Source organism: Oncorhynchus masou, chromosome 12 (genome assembly GCF_036934945.1).
Source record: "Oncorhynchus masou masou isolate Uvic2021 chromosome 12, UVic_Omas_1.1, whole genome shotgun sequence".
Taxonomy (NCBI): domain Eukaryota; kingdom Metazoa; phylum Chordata; class Actinopteri; order Salmoniformes; family Salmonidae; genus Oncorhynchus; species Oncorhynchus masou.
This window is the reverse complement of record NC_088223.1, coordinates 36,880,838-36,908,155: the sequence shown is the minus strand read 5'-3', so window position 1 is coordinate 36,908,155 and position 27,318 is coordinate 36,880,838. Positions and strand designations below refer to the sequence as shown.

At 42.7% G+C, this 27,318-nt stretch overlaps 1 protein-coding gene across 2 annotated transcripts; it reads right to left on the bottom strand.

Moving 5' to 3' along the window:
• Window positions 1-4,194: 4,194 nt before the first annotated feature.
• Window positions 4,195-26,675, bottom strand: LOC135549988 (glycogen synthase kinase-3 beta-like). 2 transcript variants are annotated; one of them, XM_064980407.1, is made up of 10 exons: window positions 26,294-26,675; window positions 13,049-13,236; window positions 12,481-12,564; window positions 12,172-12,282; window positions 11,814-11,944; window positions 8,852-9,056; window positions 8,564-8,659; window positions 8,266-8,452; window positions 7,881-7,952; window positions 4,195-7,345 (listed from the first exon to the last, which is right to left on the bottom strand). In XM_064980407.1, exons 1-10 carry the CDS (start codon window positions 26,466-26,468, stop codon window positions 7,278-7,280), a joined length of 1,317 nt encoding a protein of 438 aa, XP_064836479.1. In that variant the 5' UTR covers window positions 26,469-26,675; the 3' UTR covers window positions 4,195-7,277. The 2 variants fall into 2 exon arrangements, with proteins under 2 accessions (XP_064836479.1, XP_064836480.1); XM_064980408.1 differs by lacking the exon at window positions 26,294-26,675 and adding an exon at window positions 15,604-15,869.
• Window positions 26,676-27,318: the final 643 nt, after the last annotated feature.

The window sequence follows — 27,318 nt, the reverse complement described above, 5'->3', positions numbered from 1 at the left end:
CATGATGGTGAAAGTGCACGGTGATGAGCTTTATGGTCCTTTCCAGTTTGAACTGTGTGAGGCCACACAGTTGTTGGTATACAGGGAGTAAAGGACGCACCATTGTGGGGCCCCCGTGTTAAGGATCAATGTGGAGGAGGTAATGTTGCCTACCTTCACCACCTGGCCCCTCAGGAAGTCCAGGACCCAGTTGCATAGGGAGGAGTTCAGTCCCAGGTCTGTGAGCTTTGTGCTACGCTTAGAGGGCACTAGAAGGTATTGAAGTTCGAGCTGTAATTGAACAGTATCCTCACATATGTATTCCTCTTGTCCAGATGGGTGAGGGCAGTGTGCAGTGCAATGGCGATTGCGTTGTCCGTGGATCTGTCGGGCTGTAGGCAGAGAGGGTTGAGTGTATCGGGAGGAAGGATGTGATGTGGACTTCCCTCTCAAAGCACTTCATGATGACTGAGTGCTACGGGCCGGTAGTCATTCAGTTCAGTTACTTTACCTTTCTTGTGCACAGGGATGATAGTTGACATCTTGAAGCAGGTGGGGGATAACGACCTGTGCTAGAGATTGAAAATGTACATCAACACAACAGCTAGCTGGTCTGCACATGCACTGAGGGTGCGGCTAGGGAGGGTAGTGAGGGTTAAGCAAGTAGCCCTCGTTGTCCTCAAAGGCTCTCCTCTGCATCTCAGAGTCGTTTCGCTCAAAGTGTTAAAAAAAGGTGTTTAGCTTGTCCAGTAGGGTGGCGTTGGTGCCCGCGAAGTGACTGGCTTTCTTTTTGTAATCCATGATCGTTAGAAGCCCCGACCCGCTGAATTGCTCCTCCACTTTGACCCTATACATGTGTCTCGCCATCTTGATCAATCTGCGTAGGTCGTATTTTTACTGTTTAACCATACAATTGTCCTTGGTCACCTTGCCGTGTTTATAAGCAGCATCTCTCTCCTTCAGTTCTGACAAGGCTGCCATCAATCCACAGTTTTAGATTCAGCTAAGTTTTGAAATTCACCATCAGAATCACATGTATGCATTTTTTGATGAATCATGTGGCTGAGTTGGCATATTCATTCATGTTAACGCTAGAGGCGACCCGGAACATATTCCAGTCCACGTGATCAAAACAGTCTTGGAGCATTGATTCTGATTGGTCAGACCAGCGCTGTACAGACCTGACCACCGGAACTTCCGAGTCTTTGTTTGTAGGCGGGGTGGAGCAAAATGGAGTCGTGGTCAGATTTGCCAAAAGGAGGATGGGAAATGGCCTTATACCGTGTCGAAAAGGTGTGTAGCAGTGGTTCAGCATAGAATCTCTGCGAGTTGGACAGTCAATGTGTTCATAGCAATTCAATAAATTAGTTTTGTTAAAGTCCCACGCCTCCGGGTACGCATTCTCTAGTTTGTTCAGGGTCCAATTAAGCATTTTTGGTGTCTGCTTGGGGTGGGATGTAGAAAGACATAACGATAATCCCTGCCAACTCTTTCGGAAGATAAAAATGGCGACATTTGATGACCAAGTATTCCAAGTCGGGAGAGCAAAAGCTTGCAAGTTCCTGTGCATTTCCCCCATCACACCACTTGTTATTGGTCATAAAACAGAGCCTTCCACCTTTGTTCTTGCCAGAGAGAGCCCTCTCCTATCTGCTCGATGTGTAAAACCCACTGGTTGTATATCATTCATTTGGATGTCAGAGGAAAGCCAGGTCTCAGAAAAACAGAGTATGTTACAAAATCAGATGTCCCCCTGGAAGGAGAACCTCGATCTGAGTTCGTCAAGTTTATTCACTAATGATTGAACATTGGAATATGAAGATTGAACTTGCCAATAGTTCTGCCCGGGTGTATGAAGTTTGCACGAAACAAACTGAGTAAGATCATTTGAGAAAATCACTAGGAACCTGTAATGTTTTGCAGGAGCTCAAGGCGAGGCACCATCCGTGATGTATAGTGTGTGCAATCAGCATACAGTCATTTTAGCTTCTTGTAAGACAAGTGGCATATAATTTGTAAAAATAGAGTAATGGCCCAAGAGAACTGCCCTGAGGGATACCGCACTGTACATATGATGTTAGAGAAGCTTCCATTGAATACTTGAGTTCTATTGGATAAGTAACTCTCCAACCATGTGATGGTAGGTGATGCAAAGCCATAACAAGGGAAGTTTTTTCAACAACAAATTTATATAATATCAAAGGCTGCACTGAAATCTAATAATACAGCTCCAACTATCATCTTATTATCCATTTCTTTTCGCCAACCACCAGTCATCTGAGTCAGTGCAGTACAGGTTGAGTCCCCTTCCATACTTGCAAGTCAGTAGTTTACTTGTTCTTTGACAAACAATTTTCTCCATCAGTTTAGTAAGAACAGGCAGCAAACTAATTGGGTGGCTGTTAGAGCCAGCAAAGGGTGCTTTACTATTTTTAGGATGTGGAATTACTTTAGCTTCCTTCCACACCTATGGACACACTCCTTTAGGCTTGGGTTAAAGGCATGGCAAATAGGGGTTGCAATACAGTCTGCTACCATTTTCAACAGTTTTCCATCTAGGCTGTCTATACCTGGTGCCTTATCATTATTAGGCTACCCTAATGGCTGTCTATACCTGGTGCCTTATCATTATTAGGCTACCCTAATGGTAGTGGTTAGAGCGTTGGACTAGTAACCGGAAGGTTGCAAGTTCAAACCCCCGAGCTGACAAGTTACAAATCTGTCATTCTGCCCCTGAACAGGCAGTTAACCCACTGTTCCTAGGCAGTCATTGAAAATAAGAATTTGTTCTTAACTGACTTGCCTAGTTAAATAAAGGTAAAATAAAAATATATATAAAATTGAGAGTTTTCCCACCTCTTCCATACCAAATGGCAATCCTATTATTATTAGATCTTTAATATGCAAATATGATGGTTCACTGGGTAATGTTGTCATTTCACTTCTGTTTGTCCTCGAGTACCCCCAACAGTACACAGTTTCGTTGACAAACAACTCATTCAACTCATTGAGGGCTTGATTAGTTGAATCCGGTGTGTTTGTCCAGGATCACAATAAATATGTATACTGTTGGGGGTTCTCAAGATCCAGGGTTGGGAAACACTGATGTATCCAATCATTTCAAATGACTATTCAAACTGGACAAACAGAAGTGAAATGACATTACACAGTTAAGTTTAGTCAAACGTTCTCAATTGATAGTTTGTCAACCAACCAGCTGAGCAGCCTGGTTTGGTTTGCCGCCAATTTCTGAACAATACAATTTTCCATTCCTCATCGATCCAGACGGCTCTAACAGTTCAGTTGGTTTAACAGGTGCATGTTTGTCAACAATTGGCAAGAATACTTTTACAGACTCCGAGAACTGCATCTGGTTTCCCCTCCTTATACACATCAGACCAACATAAATGTTTTACATCTTCAATAAGAGACCTGAGAAAACATGTATGATAGCTTATTATATACCTTTAGGCCCCGCCTTTGGCCTTCCTTGTTATTGCCACAATGTTATGGTCAATACAGCCAATGGGAACTGACATTGCTTTGGAGCGAAGCTATGCCGCATTAGTGAAGATATGATTAATACAAGTGGATGGCACAGATCCAACACTATTGGTTTACACTAGTTGGTTGAGAGATAACCTGGGCTATGTTACAGAGTCTCACACACAGTAAGAAGCTTCATCTTGAGTACAACCAGTCAATGTTCAGGTCACCGAGAAAATACGTCCGTTAGATAAGGTCTCGGATGCTAACACCACACACATTCTCCAGATACTGACAGTTTGCGCTTGGTGGCCTATAGCAGCACCCTAAAAGAGGCGGCTTCAGATGAAGCAGGTGAACCTGCAATCACAGCACTTCTACTTTATTTATCATGAGATCCTCGGAGCTTTACAAAATGATGTATCCCCATAGACATTCCTGTATTTTCTAGAATGTTATATCCTTGTATTCCTACTGCTGTATCAAAATTGCTGTTTTGAGTCTCAATATGTTCTGTTGTTTAACAGATAAGACTGAGTCATCTAATTATTCCTCAGAAAGCAATGTCCAACTGATCGCCACATTCCCTCTAAAACAAAATCCCCTGACATTACAATGGCACTCCATTTCACCACAGGCTTCCCCCATCATTTAAATCAATTTTGAATAATTAAAAAGTATATTAAAATGCAGAAAAATACCACGCACAAACCAGAAAGTCAGATTCGATTTTTTTCAGACCTATTTTACACTTTATTAAATGAGATCATTTCATACAGACAGTTTGGTTCTCTCCCTCCTTCACTCTCCTCCCTCATCCCAAAAACACACACCAGTTCTCCTGGCCAGGATGACGCAATTGAAACAGGATTGGAATGAAAAATGACTGATCCACGTCACAGAACAGTAAAAGTGATCTCACCTGGGTTGCTATACATACACATGTTGATACACACGCAACATGGTACTTATAGGATAAACACTAGTAGCCTGATGCTGCTAAGATTTAGTTATGAAACCAGCAGCTAGGCAGGTACATAAAAAACACACACGCTCACGGAAGCACACACAGAAGGGGAGGGGGGTTGGTACATGGCTCGTCGTACTGCAGTCACTGAATTTTGTCTATGGCTGCCATTTTAAAAGCAGCAGAGGTCAGAATTGTCCGTGATGGGCTCAGGCATTGTCAAGGGCGGGAGGCTGGCTGCATCAACCGACCTTGTCGCCATCATGGCCCTCAGGTTTACCCTTCACATTACACTGGGTAAAAAAAAGGTATTATGGCTCCTCTGCACCCAACATGACACTTTCACACACTTGAAATCTTTTTTTAGGTACCCATTGTAATGAATGGGGGCAAGTCATTGGCCGAATGGTTGTCTGGTAAACTCAAAACCGCCCACACTCAAATTTCCCTGTCATAGGTCAGTACATATGTGAAACTGGAAATTATTTAGTTGGAATCGTACCAGAGTGATTAAATCTTGATATGTCCAACCAAACATCTTTTCCCCATTCAAAAAAGTAACTTGCTTTAAAATACCAATGTGTGGGTGCCAAGTACAGTACATTTGACATAATGCCCACAAAACAGTTAGGTGTCTCAACCTCTCCCTACATGAGAGAACACCAAGTGAGCAATAAATAAAGCAGCGAGATACAGTACAATCGTATGTTGATGGGGTGCACAACCAGAGAGATGGAGAGAGAGACAACAAATGAGATTTTTTTCTTTTTTTCTTTTTTAGGGGGGTATTTACATCTTAAATCAGGACATCGAAAACAAATTGTATTTACAGACATTTGAATGGAAATGAGACCAGTCAGTTACGGACGGCTTCAACAGGTAATGGAAAATAAACGCTAATACAAATAACGAGGAAAATGGGGAAAAAAATAAAGTGGGTGATATTTACAGATGTGCAATAAGATGGGGGGGCATGGGTTAGGGAGAGAAGCAAATGGAATCCAAAACGATATGCTATATTTCAAGCAAATCAGTTGTGATCCTGGGCAAGGAAGCAGATGGCTTCAAAGAGATAAAGGGAGGGAAAATTAGTTATTGAAATCAATGTCAGCACATGAGGGTTGTTTATACAAGGGGGTGGCAGAGGTTGTACAATAGCATAACGCGCCCGCACTAGAAAGCATTCAAGTGGTCATTACTGAGAACTGAGCTAAACCTACAACACTGGCTTTTTCAAAAACGGTGCAGTTTGAATTGGCGGGTACAATTCTTCACATGAACACACAAATACTCCGCTATTCCACCACCCTTCAATTTCTCACTTATTCTCATGACGCCCACAAGCACATAGCAAAGTACAAGCCTATAGGACTACTATGAACTAGCCATCTGCCCTTCTACACCAGCAATAGAGTATGTCTTCACACTGACCCACCTTGACTCCCACTTCAGAGAATTTATTATAAGGAACTGGGATCATGGTCTGTGTCAAAGTCCAAACTGGAGTTAACTACTCGATATAGTATATATTTATGTCCATATGGCTGAACCCCCATAGTTGATAATCCCTTCGTCCTCTACAATCTAGATGGGTGCCACACTGACAAAGATTCTTACAAGTGAGCAGCGAAAAGTCCACTTTCTTCACTGCAAATTTGAAATTAACATCTCAAAACACAGCACGGGTTTGTATATACTTTCAGAAAGCTCCCTCTTTCAAATCAGGAGTTCTGAAGAGTTCATGCTATGAATGGATAACAAGCACCAAATATAATTGATGGTATGCCATTTATTGAAGCCAATAGGAAGGTGACAATTGACTACCACAGCAGTCTTAGTCATCGATAGCACCTTGATCGTCTTCCCACGGACAGTAAAAGTAGGCTCAGTTTGGGATTGGCAGTGGGAGAGATGCTGCTACATAGATGTGAATCCTGGGTCTCTCAAACTCCACCACCCTCTGTCAAAACTTTTCCTTTAGGTCCTCAACACACATGGGAAATTGCTAGCAAGTACGGCTACCAATTATAACTTGCACTCCCGTTTCAATGTAAAAACTCAGTGCCTTTTCCGAAGCAAATTAAAAAAATAAATACATTTACAAGTAAAAGAAAAAAGCAGCTGTCATTTAATCTCTTTTTAAATATCATTTAAAAGTATAAAACAAACACAGCCTCTTCATCTCTCCATCTTGCAACCAACACCATTTTATCCCATTAGAATCATTTGGTCGCATCGTAGACTAACTGGGGAAACACCTCAATTGGCTTCTAGAGAAACTCCTGTTCACTTTGTGTGTGGTGGTGGCAGGAACTCTTCATGAAGTTCTCAGTCAAATAAATAAAACAGAATAAAAAGAAAAAATACCTTGATTTAAAAAAAGAAAAAAAGATTTAAAAAAGTATTAGAGGACCTGTCCCACCTACTGGAGCTTTAAATGTCAGCCCCAACAGCAGGGACATGAGTGTTATAAACAGCCGGAGAGAAAGAGGGCCAAAGGAGATGCAGCGAGGGAGTGGGATAACACTTATGGTGTCAGTACATGAGAAAGTGTGTTTGTGTCTCCAACTCTTAGCCTATAGTGCTGATCGAGTTTCAATTTCATGTAACAAAACTACCTTGTCAGCTAATGATCTCCTCTTCCGGCTATGAATGGTTTGTTCAATGTATGTACAGTACAAAAAAGGTATGTTTGTAACCAATGGGGAAAAATAACAAGCAACGAGGAGGAAAGAAGCAATACAGTGTGTGTGTGTGTGTGTTTAGGCTGGCAGACAGAGGTGTGTGTGTGTGTGTGTGTGTGTGTGCGCGTCGGGCTGGCAGACCGAGGGTTTGCAGGGACATTTCAGGTGCTGTTGTTTAGTGATCCGGGTACAGAGCTGTACTGAGAAGAGCCGTCTAACCCAGAGCCATCTACAAAGGGATAGGGGAAAGAGGAAGGGAAGTGGCAGAGAGTTAGTGTTAGGTGTATTGAGAGGATTTAATACATTGGTTTTGCTTGTCAGGAATATACTGGAAACATAAGCAATTACACAGCTAATTGTAGTAAGACCTCTAACTGGAAATCTGGGACAGGTTTTCTAATCAGTTTTAGAGGACCTCCTTTAGACTACAAACGTTCTCAATGCAGAAAGGTGCAGGTCTCAATGCAGAAAGGGACCAACATGTGTCTCTCAGACTGGTGCCCCTTTGGCTGTTGTCTTCTACAGAAAGGTTACTTTGACCAGAAACATGACATTCTTTTTGCCATTTGTAAAAGCAGCATTCATCTTACTATCCATTTGGATGCAGCTTAGAGCTCCACCTAACCTAGAATGTCTGCAAGCCAATCACTGCTTCATAACACCAGGTGCAGATATGGGAATGTATGATTGACAGCTACTCTATCTACTGAAGTGAAATGCGTAGCCAATGCCTATGCTTGGAGACGGGGCGGGGGGGCTCATACCAGAGGAAGCAGTCTGTGCGCGGGCATGAGGAGGAATGAGGGTGGAGTTCAGCTGGGGCTGGATTGACAGTTCTGGAAGGAGAGACAAGAATAGGGAAATAGCAGTAGTTTTATAAGACTGTGGTAAGACCAAGGTAATCACATTTCAAAATTAGGTCAAAGTCTTACAACACATACTACAATACATATTGAAACAAATATATTCTAAACTTCATATTGTAGATATTCTGCACCTACTTTCAGGATATATGCATAGGTTACAAAACAAAGTTGGGGTCAGGTCCATTTACATTCTTGAATTGAAGTTTAAATTGATTCCCTGAATTTAAATCGAGTCAACCCCTTTCAGGTCACAGAAAGTCAGGGGTCAACAAGGTGTACTGACCGGTGGTGCTGAAGTTGAAGAGAAGGGGCAGCTCTCGGCCGCTAGGCAGCCGGGCGTTGGGCTGGCGCAACTCGTCGAAGAAGGAGTGGGCGCAGGCCTCCAGGGGCGAAAAGCGCGTGACCGGGGTGTATTCCAGCAGGCGCGAGCACAGGGCGACGGCCTCCGGAGGGGAGCGAGGCTTAAACACCTGTAAGAGGTGGTACAAGGACACAGAAAACATGAAACAGTTGCATTCAAAATAAGACATTAGTTGAAAGCCAAAAATAGAATAATGTTTATACACACAATAACCATTTACCTTAGTCCAGGGATGCGCTTTGATCTGGGGGAATTTGAACTCTGTGTAATTGGGGTTCATTTCACGGATCTGTTCACGTGTTGGAGTTCCCAAAACCTGAGTAGCAAACATACAAGTATACAGTTAGTAGTGTATAATGGGTATTATTTGGTTTCTCTCCACAGCACTGATTATAATCCAACTTTCCACACACACAAGCCAAATGCTAATATGTAATCAGAATGTCAGGTATTTTGTCCCTGTAGTGTAAACCATAAACAAAAACACACCCTTTTCCTATTTACTCACCTTAATGATCTCTACTAGCTGGTCCACTCCGCTGTCCCCGGGGAAGATGGGCTGTCCCAGCAGCAGTTCGGCCAGCACGCAGCCCGCCGACCAGATGTCAATGTTGGCCGTGTAGTCGGTGGCGCCAAAGATGAGCTCTGGGGCGCGGTAGTACCGCGAACAGATGTACGACACGTTGGGCTCCCCACGAATCAGCTGCTTAGCACTGCAGGCGCAAAGGTTAGACCAGGGGTTCAAACTTTTTGGGCCCACGACCCCATTCTGATATCTGAAAACTTTTGTGACCCCAACAATTAAATTGGGGCTATGGTAGTCAATTGCAAAACATTCAAACAGTATTTCTGATTGTATTCTCAACTCACCATCATATATATTTGTAATGTGGGGTTATGACAAATTGCAAATGAGTCTGACAATTTCTCTGATCTCACCGGCACTAATGAGATGGGTGTGCTTGACGCAACATGCGTCGGAGCGTCTCAAAGTCAGTGAATGCGTGGTCTGCAGCATTCGGTCACATGACAGCTCAATCAGCTGTACCGATTTCACTTACTGGCATGTCAACTGAGCCAGGATCACAGTCAAACGGATTATGCTGATTTGGACACTAGTCTGTAGATTTTTTGGGGGCCATTTCCCCTGCATGCCTGCGTTCAGTTCGTTCTTTTTCAAAGAAATGTCTGTTATAGGTAAGGAGACATTTTCTTACACAGAAAGTCAAAGTCTGTATTTCCATCCATTGTGAATGACAACAGTTCCCCTCGCAACTCAAAAAAAATAAAAAAAATCCCACACTCCCCCTCGATAACCACCAAGCCTCAAAGTGAAATAGCACAGTCATGCTCTGATCCCGTATCTCCATGTAGTTTACAATTGAAGTTACCTGCTGAATATCTCCAGGTTCTGCGCTCAGCTTTTTTTGCCACCAGTTGCTCGTGTATCCATTATTGCTTAGTGGATGTGATGGGGGTGGGGTCACCTTGGGGTCGTGATAGGGGCTGCACCAAATGTTTGATGTATTATAATAATTGATTATGTTTAATTAATAGAAGGGGAAGGGGTATAAGACCCCTCCCCCCACTACAGAGTCCTGGACCACAGATTAGCAATACATAGATTCATTATAATGTTTAATATTGTTCCACAGTTCATTTCTAGTCTCTGCTTCTTATAAGAAACGGTCTGAGAGATGTGAGTTATTGCAGTCAAAACAGGGTGTCTGTGAGAAAGCGCCTCAAGGCTAAAAGAGATTCATAGACACTGAACCCTGCAGGGGAGTGAAAGAGATTAAACTAGTCAGACATACCACTACTATAAAGCAACTTGGAGAGTGGAAGATTACTGCAGAGCCCTTAGAAAACACTGGAACTATTGTCTCTCCTGAAAGTTTGTATAACTGTATATGCATGGGCTTGGTCTCATGAGTAGAAGGTGTTGACGTAGGCAGCTACATCACTAGGGGTTGACTGCAAGCATATTAAAGCAACTTGGACCCTTTCCTATTTTGCAGAACTTACTCGGAAACATTCGTGCTAGGTTGCCATGATCAACTTCTGTCTGCAATTGCATTAAAAGGTTTTTGATTGTTTTACTTAAAGATATTGTTTGATTTCTGATTTCACCAATAAGCAAATGACTGACAAGGAACATACCTCAACCGGTGTATCATACAATGCGTCCATATGGCAGAGGGAGACATTCATAACTAGAGTGCAGAGGCCTGCCCGCTGTCCTGTGATGGATGGAGCCCCATCTGTGGAAAAGCCCACCTTCGATCCCATGGAATTGGTTTTGTGTCAGTATAGCCACGCAGCACACTGAACAGCCCCTGTGCCGTTTCATGCTCAAAACAACATGTCCTCGTGAAAAGCATCCCCCTACATGTAGCGAACGAAGGTCAATGCATCTCGGCCCTCATAGCTAACGTCCATTTGGAGAGCATAAGGTAGGGAGTTTCCTCTTGATTGCTAGCTATAGCATCAATTCTTAGTTTCACAGAGTTATCTGACAAAGGTATTGATGGAAGTTTGTGCCTCCCCACACATCGTTTTCACCATATTAATTGCGCCGGTAATATCTCCATTCACCATGGGAGTGGTTCAAGTGTAACGATCAAGTGCGGCCTTTTCCCCACAATTTAAGGGAGCTCTGGTAGAATTTTTACTTTAGATAGATAGATAGATAGATATATATATGTGTGTGTGTATCTATATCTATATACACATACATACATACACACACCTAATCTTTGTCTCTCAATCTTTGTGGCTAACCAGAGTATTCTAAAATAAATCTAGTTGAAGCTAATACAGCCTCCTAAACTGAGTCTAGGTTATGCCAAGACCGTGTTCTTACAATACTTCCATCTCTAACCACTGCAACAGTTGTTACTGGTAAGAAAGCATTAGATGCTTAGCAGTAGAGCCATGCAGGCCTAACCATGTGGTATGGGAATATACACAGCTCTTTGGTGCCTCCTTGAGACCACCTGACCACACTACCCTTTGGTGTTTAGCGTAAACTAAGGTATACAGCACGAGAACCCAATGAACGAGGGGTGGGTCTCCCACGTCTCAGTGTAGTTCTAGTTTTTTTATACCGAAGTTAATATCTCAGTGAGATTTCTACTTATTGATTTACAATTAAGAAGCGCAGTGTGTACTTTTTTTAAAGAAAGCAGCCCTGCATCTGTCTGCATAGTAATAGAACTGGATGTACTATGGGGAAAATACACATGAAAAGGGTGTGAGTAGGTAACTGTAACTAAGGACAACTGGATCAGTGTTGCATAGCCCCATTCAAGGGAGGGCATAGATCCATTTCACATTCTGTCTGGTTGAGCCCATTTATTCAACCAGAACACATAAGACCCAAGTGTACTTCAATACTAGGTACCAGTAAGTCATATTGGATCAATAGCATGTTAACATACTGTGTGGGGGGAAATATCTGACCAGCTTACCTCCCAAAGTCACAGAGCTTTAGGATGGCTGTTTCAGGGTCCACCAACAGGTTCTGGGGTTTGATGTCTCGGTGGCAGACACCCTGGGAATGGATATAGGCCAGGCTGCGAAACAGCTGGTACATGTACACCTGAGAAGAGACAAAATGTCCGAACAGAGACCAATTAGAACTATAAACAAATCAATAAGAGGGAGTCATTCTGTGTCAATGCCAAGCCTGTCAGAGAGTAAATAAAAAAGATAGTTCATAATTGAATGACTTATACTGGACAATCAAAGTCCAATGAACAGACGCTGAGGCAAGCAAAAGTGGGACAATGAAAGACAGCAAGTGACAAAGGCGGCGAGAGAGTTTACCTTGACGTAAATGATCGGAATGATGCTTTTGGCCTTGTTGAAATGCCGGGCCACCCTGTACACGGTCTCCGGGACAAAGTCCAGCACCAGGTTGAGATACACCTCATCCTTCTGTATAGGGGGAAGAGAACTGAAAATCACTATACGACTACACTAAATCACAACTCCATACATCCTCAGATTATTCTTGTACAATTTAAAAGCACTTTACAAATGTAACAAACTGTGTAATGGGAAAAATGACTCATTTGAAGAGGAAACAGACAGTTCAGGTGCTCAGTGTGCCAAAAACAATGGATGGCAACCTACCTTTTCACCACTAGAGTAGAAGAAGTAGCGTAGCCTCACGATATTGCAGTGGTCCAACTTTCGCATGATCTGTAGCTCTCGGTTCTACATAGGAACGTTAAACAAAGAATAGTGGGAAACGTCAAGGGTTTCTGATTGACCTGTAAGCACATTGATCTTTAGTACGCGCGTGATACGCGGTTGTTCAAGTACATTTCTGTTACCTAAAAAAAGAAAACGTAGACTACAATACCAATTTTCTCCCACAAACTAATATGGAAATGTTCCTTGTAAAATTACAAAGTGGTGTCCATGTATTTAAACAAGTAGCTACTCATAACATTAGTGGGAATTTACAAGACTAATCCAAAAATGGATATTTATATCACTATTATGTTAAACAAATTAGTGATAACAAATGTAAGTCATAACAATTTTAGACAGCAAAAAAACCCAAAGAAAACTCAAAGCATTACGGTCCATTAAAAAACAGCTTTCTATAAATTATTATGTGCTATAGCTTGGAAAAAAAAAATATGAGTCTGGGTGACACGAAGCCTGTATGTCTTCAAGAGAATGGCCTCCATACCTTGAACCTCTTATCCTGCAGCACCTTCTTAATGGCCACCATCTCCTGGCTGTCGATGAGGCGCGCCTGGTAAACCACACCGAAGGAGCCATTCCCGATCACCTTGATGTCCGTGTAGGACACCTCCTGTGGACGGTCGGGACCCTGCCCAGATGTGGCCACCACTGTAGTCACCTTCCCACTGTCCCCTGGGAAACAACGATAAGTTGTGTTAACGACATAGTTGTCTTTTCAGATTTGAAATGGAGGTGATCAGTGTTGTGTTCATTAGGTATGAAACTGAAAACGGGACGGTATGCCTATTGTCTGAACAATAAGAAAATATGTTTTACTATGGTGTGTCAATGAACAAGGACATTGATGTTAATATAGCGCATTCTGAAAGTATTCAGACCCCTTGACTTTTTCCACATTGTTACATTATAGCCTTGTTCTGAAATTGATTAAATAAATGTATCCTCACACACAAAAGCAAAAACAGGTTTTTAGAAATGTGGGCAAATTTATAAACACCCCCCAAAAAAACTTTACATAAGTATTCAGATCCTTTGCAATGAGACTTGAAATGGAGTTCAGATTCATCTTGTTTCCATTGATCATCCATGAGATGTTTCTACAACTTGATTGAAGTCCACCTGTGGTAAATTCAATTGATTGGACATGATTTGGAAAGGCACACACACCTGTCTATAGAGGGTCCCACAGTTGACAGTGCATATCAGAGCAAAAACCAAGCCATGAGGTCAAAGGAATTGTCCATAGAGCTCCGAGACAAGATTGTGTCGAGGCACAGATCTGGGGAAGGGTACCAAAAAATGTATGCAGCATTGAAGGTCCCCAAGAACACTGTGGCCTCCATCATTCTTAAATGGAAGAAGTTTGGAACCACCAAGACTCTTCCTAGAGCTGGCCACCCGACCAAACTGAGCAATCGGGGGAGAAGGGCCTTGGTCAAGGAGGTGACCAAAAACCCGATGGTCACTGACAGAGCTCCAGAGTTACTCTGTGGAGATGGTTGTCCTTCTGGAAGGTTCTCCCATCTCTGCAGCACTCCACCAATCAGGCCTTTATGGAAGCATGTCCAGACAGAAGCCACTCCTCAGTAAAAGGCACATGACAGCCTGCTTGGAGTTGCCAGAAGACAACCAAAGGACTAAGACCATGAGAAACAAGTTTCTGTGGTCTGATGAAACCAAGATTGAACTCTTTGGCCTGAATGCCAAGAGTAATGTCAGGAGGATCCCTGGCACCATCCATACGGTGAAGCATGCTGGTGGCAGCATCAAGCTGTGGGGGATGTTTTTCAGCAGCAGGGACTGGGAAACTTGTCAGGATCGAGGGAAAGATGAACAGAGCAAAGTACATTAGAGCTCCTTGATGAAAACCTGCTCCAGAGTGCTCGGGACCTCAGACTTGAGCAAAGGTTTACCTTCCAACAGAACAACAACGCCACACACAGCCAAGACAAGACAGGAGTGGCTTCAGTGCAAGTCTCTGAATGTCCTTGAGTGGCCCAACCAGAGCCCAAACTTGAACCCGAACAAACATCTCTGGAGAGACCTGACAATAACTGCGCAGCGACACACCCCATCCAACCTGACATTGCTTGAGAGGATCTGCAGAGGTGGTCACCAAATACAGGTGTGCCAATTTTGTATCGTCATACCCAAAAAGACAAGGCTGTAATCGCTGCCAAAAGGTGCGTCAAAGTACAGAGTAAAGGGTCTGAATACTTGTGTAAATGTAATATTTCCGTTTTTTTATTTAAATATGCAAAAACTTCTGCTAGCCTGTTTTTGCTTTGTCATTATCGGGGTATTGTGTGTAGATTGATGGGGGGGGGAGGGACTATTTAATCCATTTTAGAATAAGGCCATAACAAAATGTGGGAAAAGTTAAGGGGTCCGAATACCTTAAAATAAAATGTGCAGAGATTTATAAAAACAGTTTTGCTTTGTCATTATGGGGTATTGTGTGTGATGAGAATTATAATTGAATACGTTTTAGAATAAGGCTTTAACATAACATAATGTGCAAGTAAAGGGGTCTGAATACTTTGAATGCACTGTATATGGTTCATTCCTACAGTTACTGTATCAGGAACTGCGATGCTCTTTTGAATGAATGTATGGCTATTGTGGGTAACATTAGTGACCTAGTTTAACATTGTGACGTAAACAAGGGCTCAAGTGATAATACCCCTTTACATTTCCAAAACAGGCAGCAGGCAGAGAAAATAATTGCTCAGCATAGGAAATAGCCCTACAGGGTCATGTTAAGGAGAAAAAGTATTTCACCCAGTTTAAAACAATCTAGACTTGTCCAATAAGATTGTTTGGCGTTGCAAAAATTGTTGCGCCAATGTCCTACTGAACAGAATCCAGGGCTCGAGTTATTAACTACCTCGTGGTTGTTTAACCACTATAGTAACCGCCTGCCTTGTCGGAAGACAAGACAAATACATGCTTTACTGTAAAATCCAATATCACTATTCCAGGGCTATTTGTGCTCCTTTGAACATCTTTTGACCTAAGGAACACAAGACTTGCGATTACCCAATAGGCCCATCCTCGAGCTCATCCATTACACTTGAACGCAAACAAGTGTTTGGTGGCCTGGATCAGAGAGTTCTCTGAGGCAGCCATACCTTCATGTGAAGATTCATTCCCTGTATGGAGGACAGAACAGGGCCAGATGGCTGAAATTGAACTGGAGACCTTTGCACTGAGAATGACCCTGCTAACATGCTGACCACACCGCTTGCGTTGCAAAATAAATGTACACATACATATCATCAAAACTCCTTGCGTCTGTGTAGCCAGGCGCTAAAATAGAACTTGATTCTATTTTTGATGCGTGATGAGCTGCAAGTCTCGCCGCTCCCATCTCCTAATTGTTTTTTTTAAGAGCATATACCCTTGTGGGTGATTGAAAGATGAACACTAGTCCATTTGGTGGTGGTAATGCACCTTAAAGTTGGTTGCCAACTGACATATGAAATTCCTCAGAAGGACTACTAGAAACTATTAGTTTCCCCTTAAAAAAAAAACAAAAAAAAACAATCGGTGGATTAAATGTCGGAGAAGAGAACACACGATTGTGTGACTCAAAATGGGTAAAATTTCAGAAAAGGACTTTATGCATTTCAGGTAAAATAACAAGTCAATGTTCATATCCCAGGTGAAATGAGCAAGCAATTGCAAGCTGCTGTCCACATTTTTGCTCAATGTTTCACCAAGATTGACTTATACCATGAGGTTTGAGGTCAAATTTATATCAAACATAATACGGAATTGGCTGCAGATCCTTTCCCCCTTGTACTAAAGATCTCGAAACTTCTGCGCATGCGTTTATTCTCTACTTTACGAACCGTCTCTGCTCTATTCGTAGCGAACAGGCTACTCTGGCGAATGGTCGTTTAACAAAAGATAAATCCAAGCTGAATCAATGTCCGCAAGATCACAAAACAGTATTCTACATAACAGAAATTCATATAGTATGGTATGACCATTGCTTTACTTGGGCCGGAGCTGTTTGGAGCGCCGTACTGGCATCTCTAATTTTTGCGGAATTTTGGGAGAACAAAGTAGCCTATCTATTCTGGCCCAAATTAACACAGTCAAAAATGGTTGATCAAAGCAGAAATGCAGCGGGATCTGCAATGAATAGCAATCGAGTGAGGGCATACATTTCCCATTCCGCTTTGTCCATGTTTATTTGCCACCAGTCTGAATCTGTGCGTAACAGTAGGAAGTTCAAGATTGCACAGATTGAAAATGTGCCAGCCTGAATGCGCGTGATGGCTGTTCCAAATTGTCAAATTAGGGGTTTTATTAGAGTTTAAGGTCATGAAAAGTCATGGAAGTTTGTTTCATCAGTTTTATGTAATTAATGAAGGCACACATACATATGATCAATCACTTAATCTACATAAATCAGCAATCATCGGAATGACCCGTAATTGTGTGTGCGCGCCAGTGGGCTGTTGCCAGAGGAGAGAGAGCGTGACACTTCAGTAGCAGGTATAAAATAACGACAAACTAACTAGACAGCCAATTCAAAACTTGTAGCATTTCTCGCTAGTTAATATAGCTAAACTAAGCATTAATGTTGTTGTCGCCTTCCCACTGGCAATAGCCTGAATAGATTTGCAACGATGGAATGCTGAGATTCTCCTCTATTAAACAGCAGCCATGTAATTGCAACAACTTTCAAAATATTCTAATAGCCTAAATGACAAATAACTTGCTGTGCATAGATCTCGCGATACATTCATATTTTAGCCTTATATAAAACATGTCTAGTTAGATACCTTGCTTTGAAGTAGCCTACCTTATCCATTTGACCCCTGATTCATTGAACGAGGGAATACTTTTATAAAGACAAAAAGTATTTGGTTATAATGTTGCAATATTTTATATCAAGGGTGGCAAACATCCTCCTTTTTGTTCACTTTGTAGCCTAAACAACAGCTCAACAGGACCTTGATAAGCAGACCTGGGTGTTTCAGGACCAGAACAAAAGCCAAGCCTACACACCCATGAGCTCTCCAAATGGAGGTGTGTAGTTCTACAGTGCAGTTCTACTTTGTGGGGGTTAAGTGCCTTGATCAAGGGCACAACGGCAGGAGATGGTAGGTCTACATGGGATCAGGCACCTTTGTGTCAAAGCTTACTTTTTCCATGTAGGCTATAATAATAGTCATGACAATTTGGTTAAGTCATGGAGAAGAAATGGTAAATGTTTTTGAACCCTTAACAGTAAATCAGGAAGTCTATAACACAATGTTATTTGTGAACATAGTCTAATGGACAGACTAGGAAAATGACCGCTCCTGCACTTCTTTCATCAAGTCAAGCACTGAGTAAGAAGTTACTATAAGACAAAGACACAGCATTTCTCTCATGTGGCAAAAACTCAACAGCGGGCGCTCGCCACTAGGCAAAATACACAGGTTGGCTATGCTACACTCTTAAAGTAGCTGAAACGTGTTCCAAACATGTTCCAACGCCTTAAATTGCAAAAACTTCAATAGGTAAATATTTTAAAACGTGTATTCTTCCATATACAGATAAGGTGTCTGTTTGAATAAAATCAACTTTGTAGGTTACGGAGCTTGTCTGACACTAAGTACCGGCATTAAAAATGAAGACAAATTACTAAAGAGGGAGCCAGACATAAATATAGCCTAACTAGATGGGGGGGACAACACTTACTGACACTCTTGCTCCCACCGCCGCTGCCTTTAGCAGATTCTGCCAATCTGCCGTTACACTCCTGAAGTTGCCGGTAATCGGCTACACCAGCAGCGGTCGGCAACCTTTTCCATTTGGAGTGCCAAGTTATCAATCCATTTCTACTGATCTCCGTACCCGTTATGATTTTCATATGCGCATTGTCATGGAACAGTTGCATTTCATTTATAATAAATGCTTCATATCTCAAAACCAATGTCATGTGTTTAAATCAAAATGATCTAAAAAGTAACTTCTATTCCTATTGCCAAGAAGAAAAAAAAGCCTAAATACAGCCAACAAATAAAAACATTGCAGCCTTCAGGTTGAATTGGCTACACATGGCCTGTCTGCAAGGAACTTGAAACGTTGTATAACTTGGCCCAAAGCTCATGCTAGCAAACTTGCAACACTGTATAAAATATTCTGGGCCCTCAGTCTCCCAGGTGCCAGTGAGCTCAGGACAGACACAGCTGTAAGATATTTGCCCAAGGGATAAGAAGTAATCAGGTAGGCCTATTATCTTTTTTTTTCACGAAAGGGAGAGAGCTGGAACGATGTTTCAAACAGGCTACGTTGAGGAGCCATTGTAATTCTGAAATGGAAGTAAAAACAGATTGCTAGTTTGAGGCAAAGAAAAAAATTACTTTGAGAAGCTCCACAGTGATGGTGAGTTAAGACAATCAGAAATAGTATCAGATCCCCAAATGGGTACATTTACAGGCCTCCATTTGTGCACAGGTCAGGTAGCCTAGGACTACTTCTATGCGTGTTCTTACTCAAGACTGACAGGAGCTCTTCAAACAAAAGACAAGGAATAAATTGACAACTCGTAAATAGAATAAAATAGCTTCTCACAAGTGTAGCCTAGGTTGTGCGCTCTGCAAACAACGTGTCCACTCCTATGACAACGGTAACTAACAATATATTGAATGCCTTAACAGAAATTCCAGTAACCAAACAAACATTGTAGATTAGAAATTATGGGAATGAAATGGTAGGCTACATGTACTACTGGTGAGCCTCTGCAATGGATTAGTCCACTGAGACAGGAGTGAATCAGACAGGTGACTCGTGTGCCATACATTTTTTGCATACGTTTTCCACTGCTCGACAAAAAAATAAATAATCTTGGGTCGACTAACTGCCTGTTGACCAAACAATCGACTAAATGGGGTCAGCCCTACCTACCACTCAAGATATTATCAGTGTTGCGACAAATGGCTTGTGGCTATGAAGCGCCAGTTGCCCAGATTCAGGACTTGCAGTGCCCACTTCAAACATTCAGATGTGTATAAAAACAGTACAATACCTCTGGGATGCTAATCGAAGACACATAACCTGAAGTCAGATGCTGTACACTCCATCTTCGACTATTCGGGTTACAGTGTTGGAAACACTGATGGACCGGCAACCAATATGAGAAGGGTGCAAATCGGGGTGTTCCTGCATGTGGGCATTCTTCCATCTGCAGGAACCCCTCTTAACTTCTATTGGTCCATTTTTAAGCTAGGACAGGTGCGAGTTGGGGTACTCCAGTACAGTAGGTAGCGTTAATGCACTAACGGATGCCAGCCACCGATAAACCCCACAGATGAAGGGGGGGCAACAACGGTAGCTAGCCATGCAACGGTAAACAGTGTCCTACGTCCGCGCCTGTGGGGGACTGTTTTCCCGCAGTTCTGTTAACGACGGCGAGGGGAATCAATGGGATAGAATTGTGCCGGAGGGGATGACCAGGCCCAAATTTCAGACATTTGTATGGAAGAGGAGACGCCTTTACAGAAGTCGAAGAACCAGATGCCTGGCGAGACAGCGTCGGTGAGTGGATAGTCCACCGTTACCCTCCGTTCTACTGGCGAAAGTGAAATCACTGGATAATAAACTGGATGAGCTCCGTTCGAGACCCTCCTATCAACGGGATATTAAATACGAATATTCTGTTTCACAGAGTCGTGGCTGAACAAGGACATTCCGTTCACCGGCAAGACAGAACAGCATCCTCTGGTAAAGATCGGGGTGTGGTGGCTCTGTCAACAGCTGGTGCGATCTCTAATATTAGGGAAGTCTCTAGGTTTTGCTCGCTTAAGTTAGAGTGCCTCATGATATGCTGTAGACCACATGATTTATCAAGCGAGTTTATCAATATTCTTTGTAGTTGTCTACTTACCACCACAAACCGATGCTGGCACTAAGACCGCACTCAACGGGCTGTATAAGGCCTTAAGCAAACAAGAAAATGGTCAACCAGAGGCGGCACTGCTGAATGAGGTAAAATATAAATCCGTTTTATCAAATTCCTACTAGCATGTCACGTGCGCAAAAAATACTGTCCTGTCTCATCGCTGCAAATCCCGTACAGACTCAGGAGAGGCGAAGGTCGAGAGCCATGCGTCCTCCGAAACACAACCCAACCAAGACGCACTGCTTCTTGACACAATGCCCACTTAACCGGGAATCCAGCCACACCAATGTGTCAGAGAAAACAGTACACCTGGCAACCATGTCAGCGTGCAAGCGCCCGGCCCGCCACAGGGGTCACTAGAGCGCAATGGACAAGGACATCAATGCCGGCCAAACACTCCCCTAACCCGGCGACACTGGGCCAATTGTGCGCCGCCCTATGGGTCTCACGGTCGTGGCTGGCTGCGACAGAGCCTGGACTCGACCCAGGATCTCTAGTGACACAGCAGGCAACTGCAATGCAATGCCTTAGACCACTGCTCCACTTGGGAGCCAGCTTAATTTATAAGGGTATCGACGAGGTTGTCTCCAGTGACCGGACGCACATATCCCAACCAGAAGCCATGGATTACAGGCAACATCTGCACTGAGCTAAAGGTGAAAGCTGATGCTTTCAAGTAGCGGGACACTAATTCGGACGTTTTAAGAAATCCTGCAACACCCTCAGACAAACCATCAAACAGGCAAAGCGTCAATACAGCACTAATATCCAATCCTACTACACTGGCTCCGCCGCTTGTCGGATGTGGCAGGTCTTGCAAACTATCACGAATTACACAAGGGGAAACCCAGCCACGAGCTGCCCAGTGGCACGAGCCTACCAGATGAGCTAAATGCCTTCTATTCTCATTTCGATGCACGCAACACTGAACCATGAATGAGAGCACCAGCTGTTCCTGGATGACTGTGTGATCATTCTCCATAGCAGATGTAAGACCTTTAAAACAGGTTAACATTCACAAGGCCGAGGGCCAGACGGATTACCAGGATGCGTACTCAGAGCATGTACTGACCAGCTGGCAAGTGTCTTGACTGACACTTAACCTAGCCCCGACCCAGTCTGTAATACCCACATATTTCAAGCAGACCACCATAGTCTCTGTGCCCAAGAACAACAAGGTAACCTGCCTAAATGCCTACCGCCCCATAGCATTCACATCTGTAGCCATGAAATGCTTTCACCTTCATCCCAGAAACCATGGACCAATGGTCAATGACAATCTTTATTGCACTCCACCCTGCCCTTTCCCACCTGGACAAAAGGAACAACTGTGTGAGAATGCTGTTTATTGACAACAGCTCAGCATTCAACACCATAGTGCCCTCCAAGCTAATTACTAAGTTAACCCTATCACTGAACACCTCCCTCTGTAACTGGATCCTGGACTTCCTGACGGGCCACCCCCAGGTAGTGAGGGTAGGCAACAACACATCCGACATGCTGACCCCCTCATTTTATTAGAAATGTTTGCGCTGACTCTCTTGCACAGGGTTGATGTAAACTCACTGGACTCTAACCACACTACAATGACCCACCATAACACACATATTCCTTCACATACTCTGCTGCTACTTTATTATCTATGCATGGACACTTTACCCCTACATATTACCTCGACTAACCCTGTACATTGATTCTGTACTGTATATAGCCTCGTTATTGTGTTACTATTTTTTCCCTTTAGTTTATTCCGCCAATTGTACTTTACCACATTTTTATGCTTGGGGGGGTAGGAGATGCCCACATGGACTAACAACACGAACTGTTGGCTGCAGTTGCACACCAGAGGCCAATACAGCAACGAGCAACTCTGTTCGATGTGGGAAGAGAGCGTGAAGACGTGCTAGCCAGTTAGTGGAAACAGAGGTAAGGTCCACAGCCCACCTGTAGCTAGATTACAGAAAGATTATAGCTAAATAACTGATGCTGTTTTCATGCTCACATTCATTTCAAATCTAGTTATCAAACAGAAAGAGAAAGATTTGCTCTCTCATAGCAGCTAGCTCGCGGCAGTATTATTAGCTGGGTCGATGATCGTCACTGAAATTCTATAGCTCAGCTGTCCATATAACGTACACTATTCAACAACAGACTGCCACGGTGGAGGATGAATAACACTAACAAAGTATCTTGTTTACACTGAAAACTCCTGTTGCAATGTAGTAGGATTTCAAAGTCTAGATCAATCAGCCCAGAATTGATTTCACCACTGAACCTTCCAAATATGCCATTTAATTTCACCAAAATGCTTTGCCCTCAAGATTCATAATTCTCACCATGTAATTGTTTTGTACACTAGAAGCTACTAAGCCCCAGCTAGGCTATAGCCTACACTATTGCAGCTAACCCCACATTTCTTATCTTCCCTCTCAACTGCCTGAGGGGGCCCTCTACCTGACTGTGAGGCCACCCCCTCCGACCTTGCTTGGAGCCTGTCCTTTGTCATGCCCTTCTGCCACCTTATTTCAAATGTGTTCAGAAGTTATTCTGTACAATGACCATGTTTGATTGTTTTTCCTCCATTGATGTGATTATAACCCATTAGCTACCCCCCAAGTGGTGACCTAGGATAACCTCACCCTTGAGACCACACCTAAAAGCTGAATTATTTTCCATAACTTACACACCGATCAAGGATCTACGCTGAAACATGTGCTTTCTGTGGTCTACACATAATAAAGACATTTATACTTAAAAAAAAAAAAACAAGAATGGACCTTGGATTCCTCAAACCATCCAACACTCGTGTTGGCCTGTGCCATGTCACGTGCTTGTTTGACAAGACAATACTATCACGTGATAAGATTTCAGTGTTCCACAAATAAACAATGTTTACTTAGTTGTATTTTCTATCAGTTATCACAATACTCTAATCAACTCGAGTAGCAGGAGTAAATATACTCTAGTTTAAGGTAGGTTTCAACATGGCTATTTACCAAATTAAACACACTTTGCTGCTGACAGACGGTATTAGAGACATCTAAACTTTAAGGGGAAATATGGTGTGCTCCCTAAGAAATGTACAGGGGAAAATACAATAAACAGTGACATGGAACGCAACTTACTGTTCAATAACGCACACGAAAGGAACCACTCATTTAACAGTGAGGAGTGCCAATAACTTATGCCACGTTCAAAACAACTGGGGACTCTGAAATCGCCGACTTCCAAGCATTCAAAACAACTGGGAATTCCAGGGGGGAAGAAAATAAAAAATAAGCTCTGACTTGAAAAATTGTTTTGAACGGTCATCCAACTCAGAATTCTAAGTCGGAAACTCAGGCATCTTTCTGACCTGAAGAACACCGATGTCATGCCTTCACCTTATTCCCTCCCCCGAGTTCCCAGTTGCCTTCAAAGCACCATTAGTTCTTTACAATAACTATGAACTGGTTCTGGCACGCACCAGGAGCATGAGTAGAAGGTACTCACATGTGCACTGTGTGGGAGAGAGGTCATACATACAATGAGAACAGCTTGAGAGGCAGCCTTTCATACACATTCTATAGGGAACAAAGTGGTGGCGGTGGAATAAATTAAACCACATAAGACATTTATCATCGATAAATTCAAAAAGCAATTGTTATTCATTACTGTTTACTACAGTAAAGAAAATGCAATGTAGGCTGCAGGAGCACATCAAATGTTTCTTTCCATTTGGGCTCCCGAGTGGTGCAGCGATCTTGGAATGGATGTAAGGTAGCCTACTAATAATAGGCATTGAAAGTGGGTTGCATCGAAATCTGTAAAATGTCAAACGCACCTGTCAATACAGTAACCAGCAGTTACCTCTCTGACCAAGGCTCTTCTCCCCCGATCGCTCAGTTTGGCCGGGTGGCCGGCGCTAAGTCTTCGTGGATCCAAACTTCTTGCATTTAAGAATGATGGAGGCCACTGTGTTCTTGGGGATCTTCAATGCTGCAGAAATGTTTTGGTACCCTTCTCCAATTACGTGCCGACACAATCTTGTCTCAGAGCTCTACAGACAATTCCTTCGACCTCATGGCTTGATTTTTGCTCTGACATGCAATGTCAAAGGTGGAACCTTATATCGACAGGTGTGCACCTTTCCAAATCCTGTCCAAACAATCAAGTTATAGAAACATGTCAAGGACGATCAATGGAAACAGGATGCACCTGAGCTCAATTTCAAGTCTCATAGCAATGGGTCTGAATTCTTATGTAAATAAGGTATTTCTGATTAATTTTTAATTAATTTGCAAATTTCTAAAGACCTGTTTTTGCTTTGTTATTATGTGGTATTGTGTGTTGATTGATGAGGATGTGGAAAACGTGAATGGGTCTGAATACTTTCTGAATGCACTGTATGAGAACAAGATAAAGATGAGCTGAACCGCTAAAACAATAACACTATCTGGCCTAAAATGCACTCACTTCAAGTCATTCAAAACAACACTGTTGGCTACTTCGAAGCAACATTATAACTCAAGAAGATCTAAATATATATCACCAATAAAACCTGAAAATCACCATTCACGATTGACAGTGAGAAATGTGAATGGGACCACAAAAATGTGTTTTGTGAAGTAGGGATAAAAGTAACACGAGCAGAACGTGATCTGCACATACGCAGAAGCTTCGGGACTTTTAGTCATATGGGAAAAAGGTCCGGGAAAAGTCGGCCAACATAATATACTCTACATGACTAACATGGACCATCGTGGTGGATAAAGCCATCCAATTCGCACTATAAGGGAGAAATTGTAACCATGTTCTATGAAACAAAAACATTTGCAAACTATGCATGGATGTTGTTGATGTGCAATGTGAGCAAGTATTTCAGCTTGTCATGTACTAGTCTACTTTGAGAATGATTAGCTAGCTAACATTAAAACAGCTGGCTCGGTTACATGTTTCGTCACTTTATATCAAGTTCTGTATCACCTGTTAATTAACGGCCAATGTATATAGAGAGGGCTCTTTCGAGACTGGTTACTTGTCTGGGCTACTGGATAGATAAGTATCCACTATTGACTTAATTTGAACAATAGATAAGGGTGCTCTTAACATAAATCTGTGTTGGAAACGCAAAGCTAGTTATCTGGCTACAAGTAGCTTAGTCAACCGTTATGAACAAACCATTAGGCTACCTAGCGTATAGTACCAACTGACAGCTAACGCTAGCCTGTAGTTTGTTGTGCCAGTTAACGCGTTAGCTAGTTCAAAAAAACATTACCTATCGCTAAATCGTTTGCTTGTTAACATGTACAAACAGTGTGTAACTAACGTTAGCATAGCTACCGTAGCTAGATAGCTTACTAGCGAAACTAGATCGAATCACCTTTTTAAACTAGCTAGTAACTAGTCACCTAAAACTTATTAGACGCTCGCTAGCTATCTGCTCTAGTTACTGGTTACAAGTTAGCTAGCATGTCTTAGCACACGTAGTTAAGGTTGTTTGTGTCGCTTATGCTTTCTTTATATTGAGCTAACTAGCTAGTTACGGTACCTCGATGTCATTAACTAACTAACATAACTAACACAGACAGCTGCCGAGTTAAGAAAGCTAAATAAGGTTAGCTAACTAACGCGAATGTCGTGATTTTTGGCGTTGGTTAACAAGTTAACTAGTTTGCTAACTGATATGTCAGCCGTTTAGCCAACAATAGCTACTGAAGGCTGGCTAGCTAACTTGCTTTTTCAAACTAACGTGCAGAAATGCCCACACTAGCTACAACATTGGACTGCAATGCGTGTCTTTTAATCATCCAGGACAATATTTTTCATAAAATACATAAAACTTACTGGACAGCTTTAAATTCGAGCATCCAGACGAACTGCTCCCCGAGGCCTGCGGGACCCCGGTCTTTCCTGTGCTGCTCCCCACGGCAGCGGCTGATCCAGTGGATGCTGCAGTGGCTCCGGGAACACCTTGTGGCTCAGCAAACGAGCTAGTTCTGGGCCGCCCGCTGCCGCTCATATCTCTGTGCAAGGGTAGCGGGCGGGGGGCTAGGGATTCACTATTTATAGCCAAGTGAGTTTAAATGTTGCCTGTTTTGACTGCAAATGCAATAATCATTGAAAGACAGACAGAATTGACACCGTTCAGATGAGTCGTCCCTTGCACTGCCTGTCTGAGCTCGCAGATCGTATAAAATTGACAGATTACATTTCCTCCTGGGAAATGAAGTTCGACGTGGCTGCTGCTTCCCGTGTCTTTGAAAATACCTATAGAACTACACTACTAAAATAACGTTGCGTTTCACCAGAGGTGGCGCTCCGTCTGGGATTTCTACCGTGACTGTAATAATGTGTAAACAAAAGGGAGAACAGACATGAAAACTACAAATCCAATAATGTTTTAGATTAGAAGAGAGAAAGAGTAAGAATTCCACATGAAGATAATGGCGAGTGCAATCTGGAATCCTTGGGACGTCCGCACCCTAAACCCTGACCCAAACCCATAACCTAAATTTAACCATTTTACAGGTATCTGAATGGTCTGGTACACCAACTGTAGTTTTGGATTAACGATGGTGAGATTATGAGTTCATATCGCCACCTGCCTTGGCAGGAAGGATTTTAACGTTGTAATTGCTGTTAATTCCAGGTAATCCCAATTTAAAATGACTGATGGCACAGGTGTGAGATGTCTACTTGTGTATGGAAAATCAATTAACAAAGGGAATCTCAAAATACTGGTGATTTCACTTTGTGGAAGCAACCATAGTCGACTGTGTTGGGGAGTCACTGGTTGACGTTCACTGAATTCAGATTCTCTTCTAGTCATCCTTTCAATTATCAGTATGGGCTCACACCTTTAGGCAAAA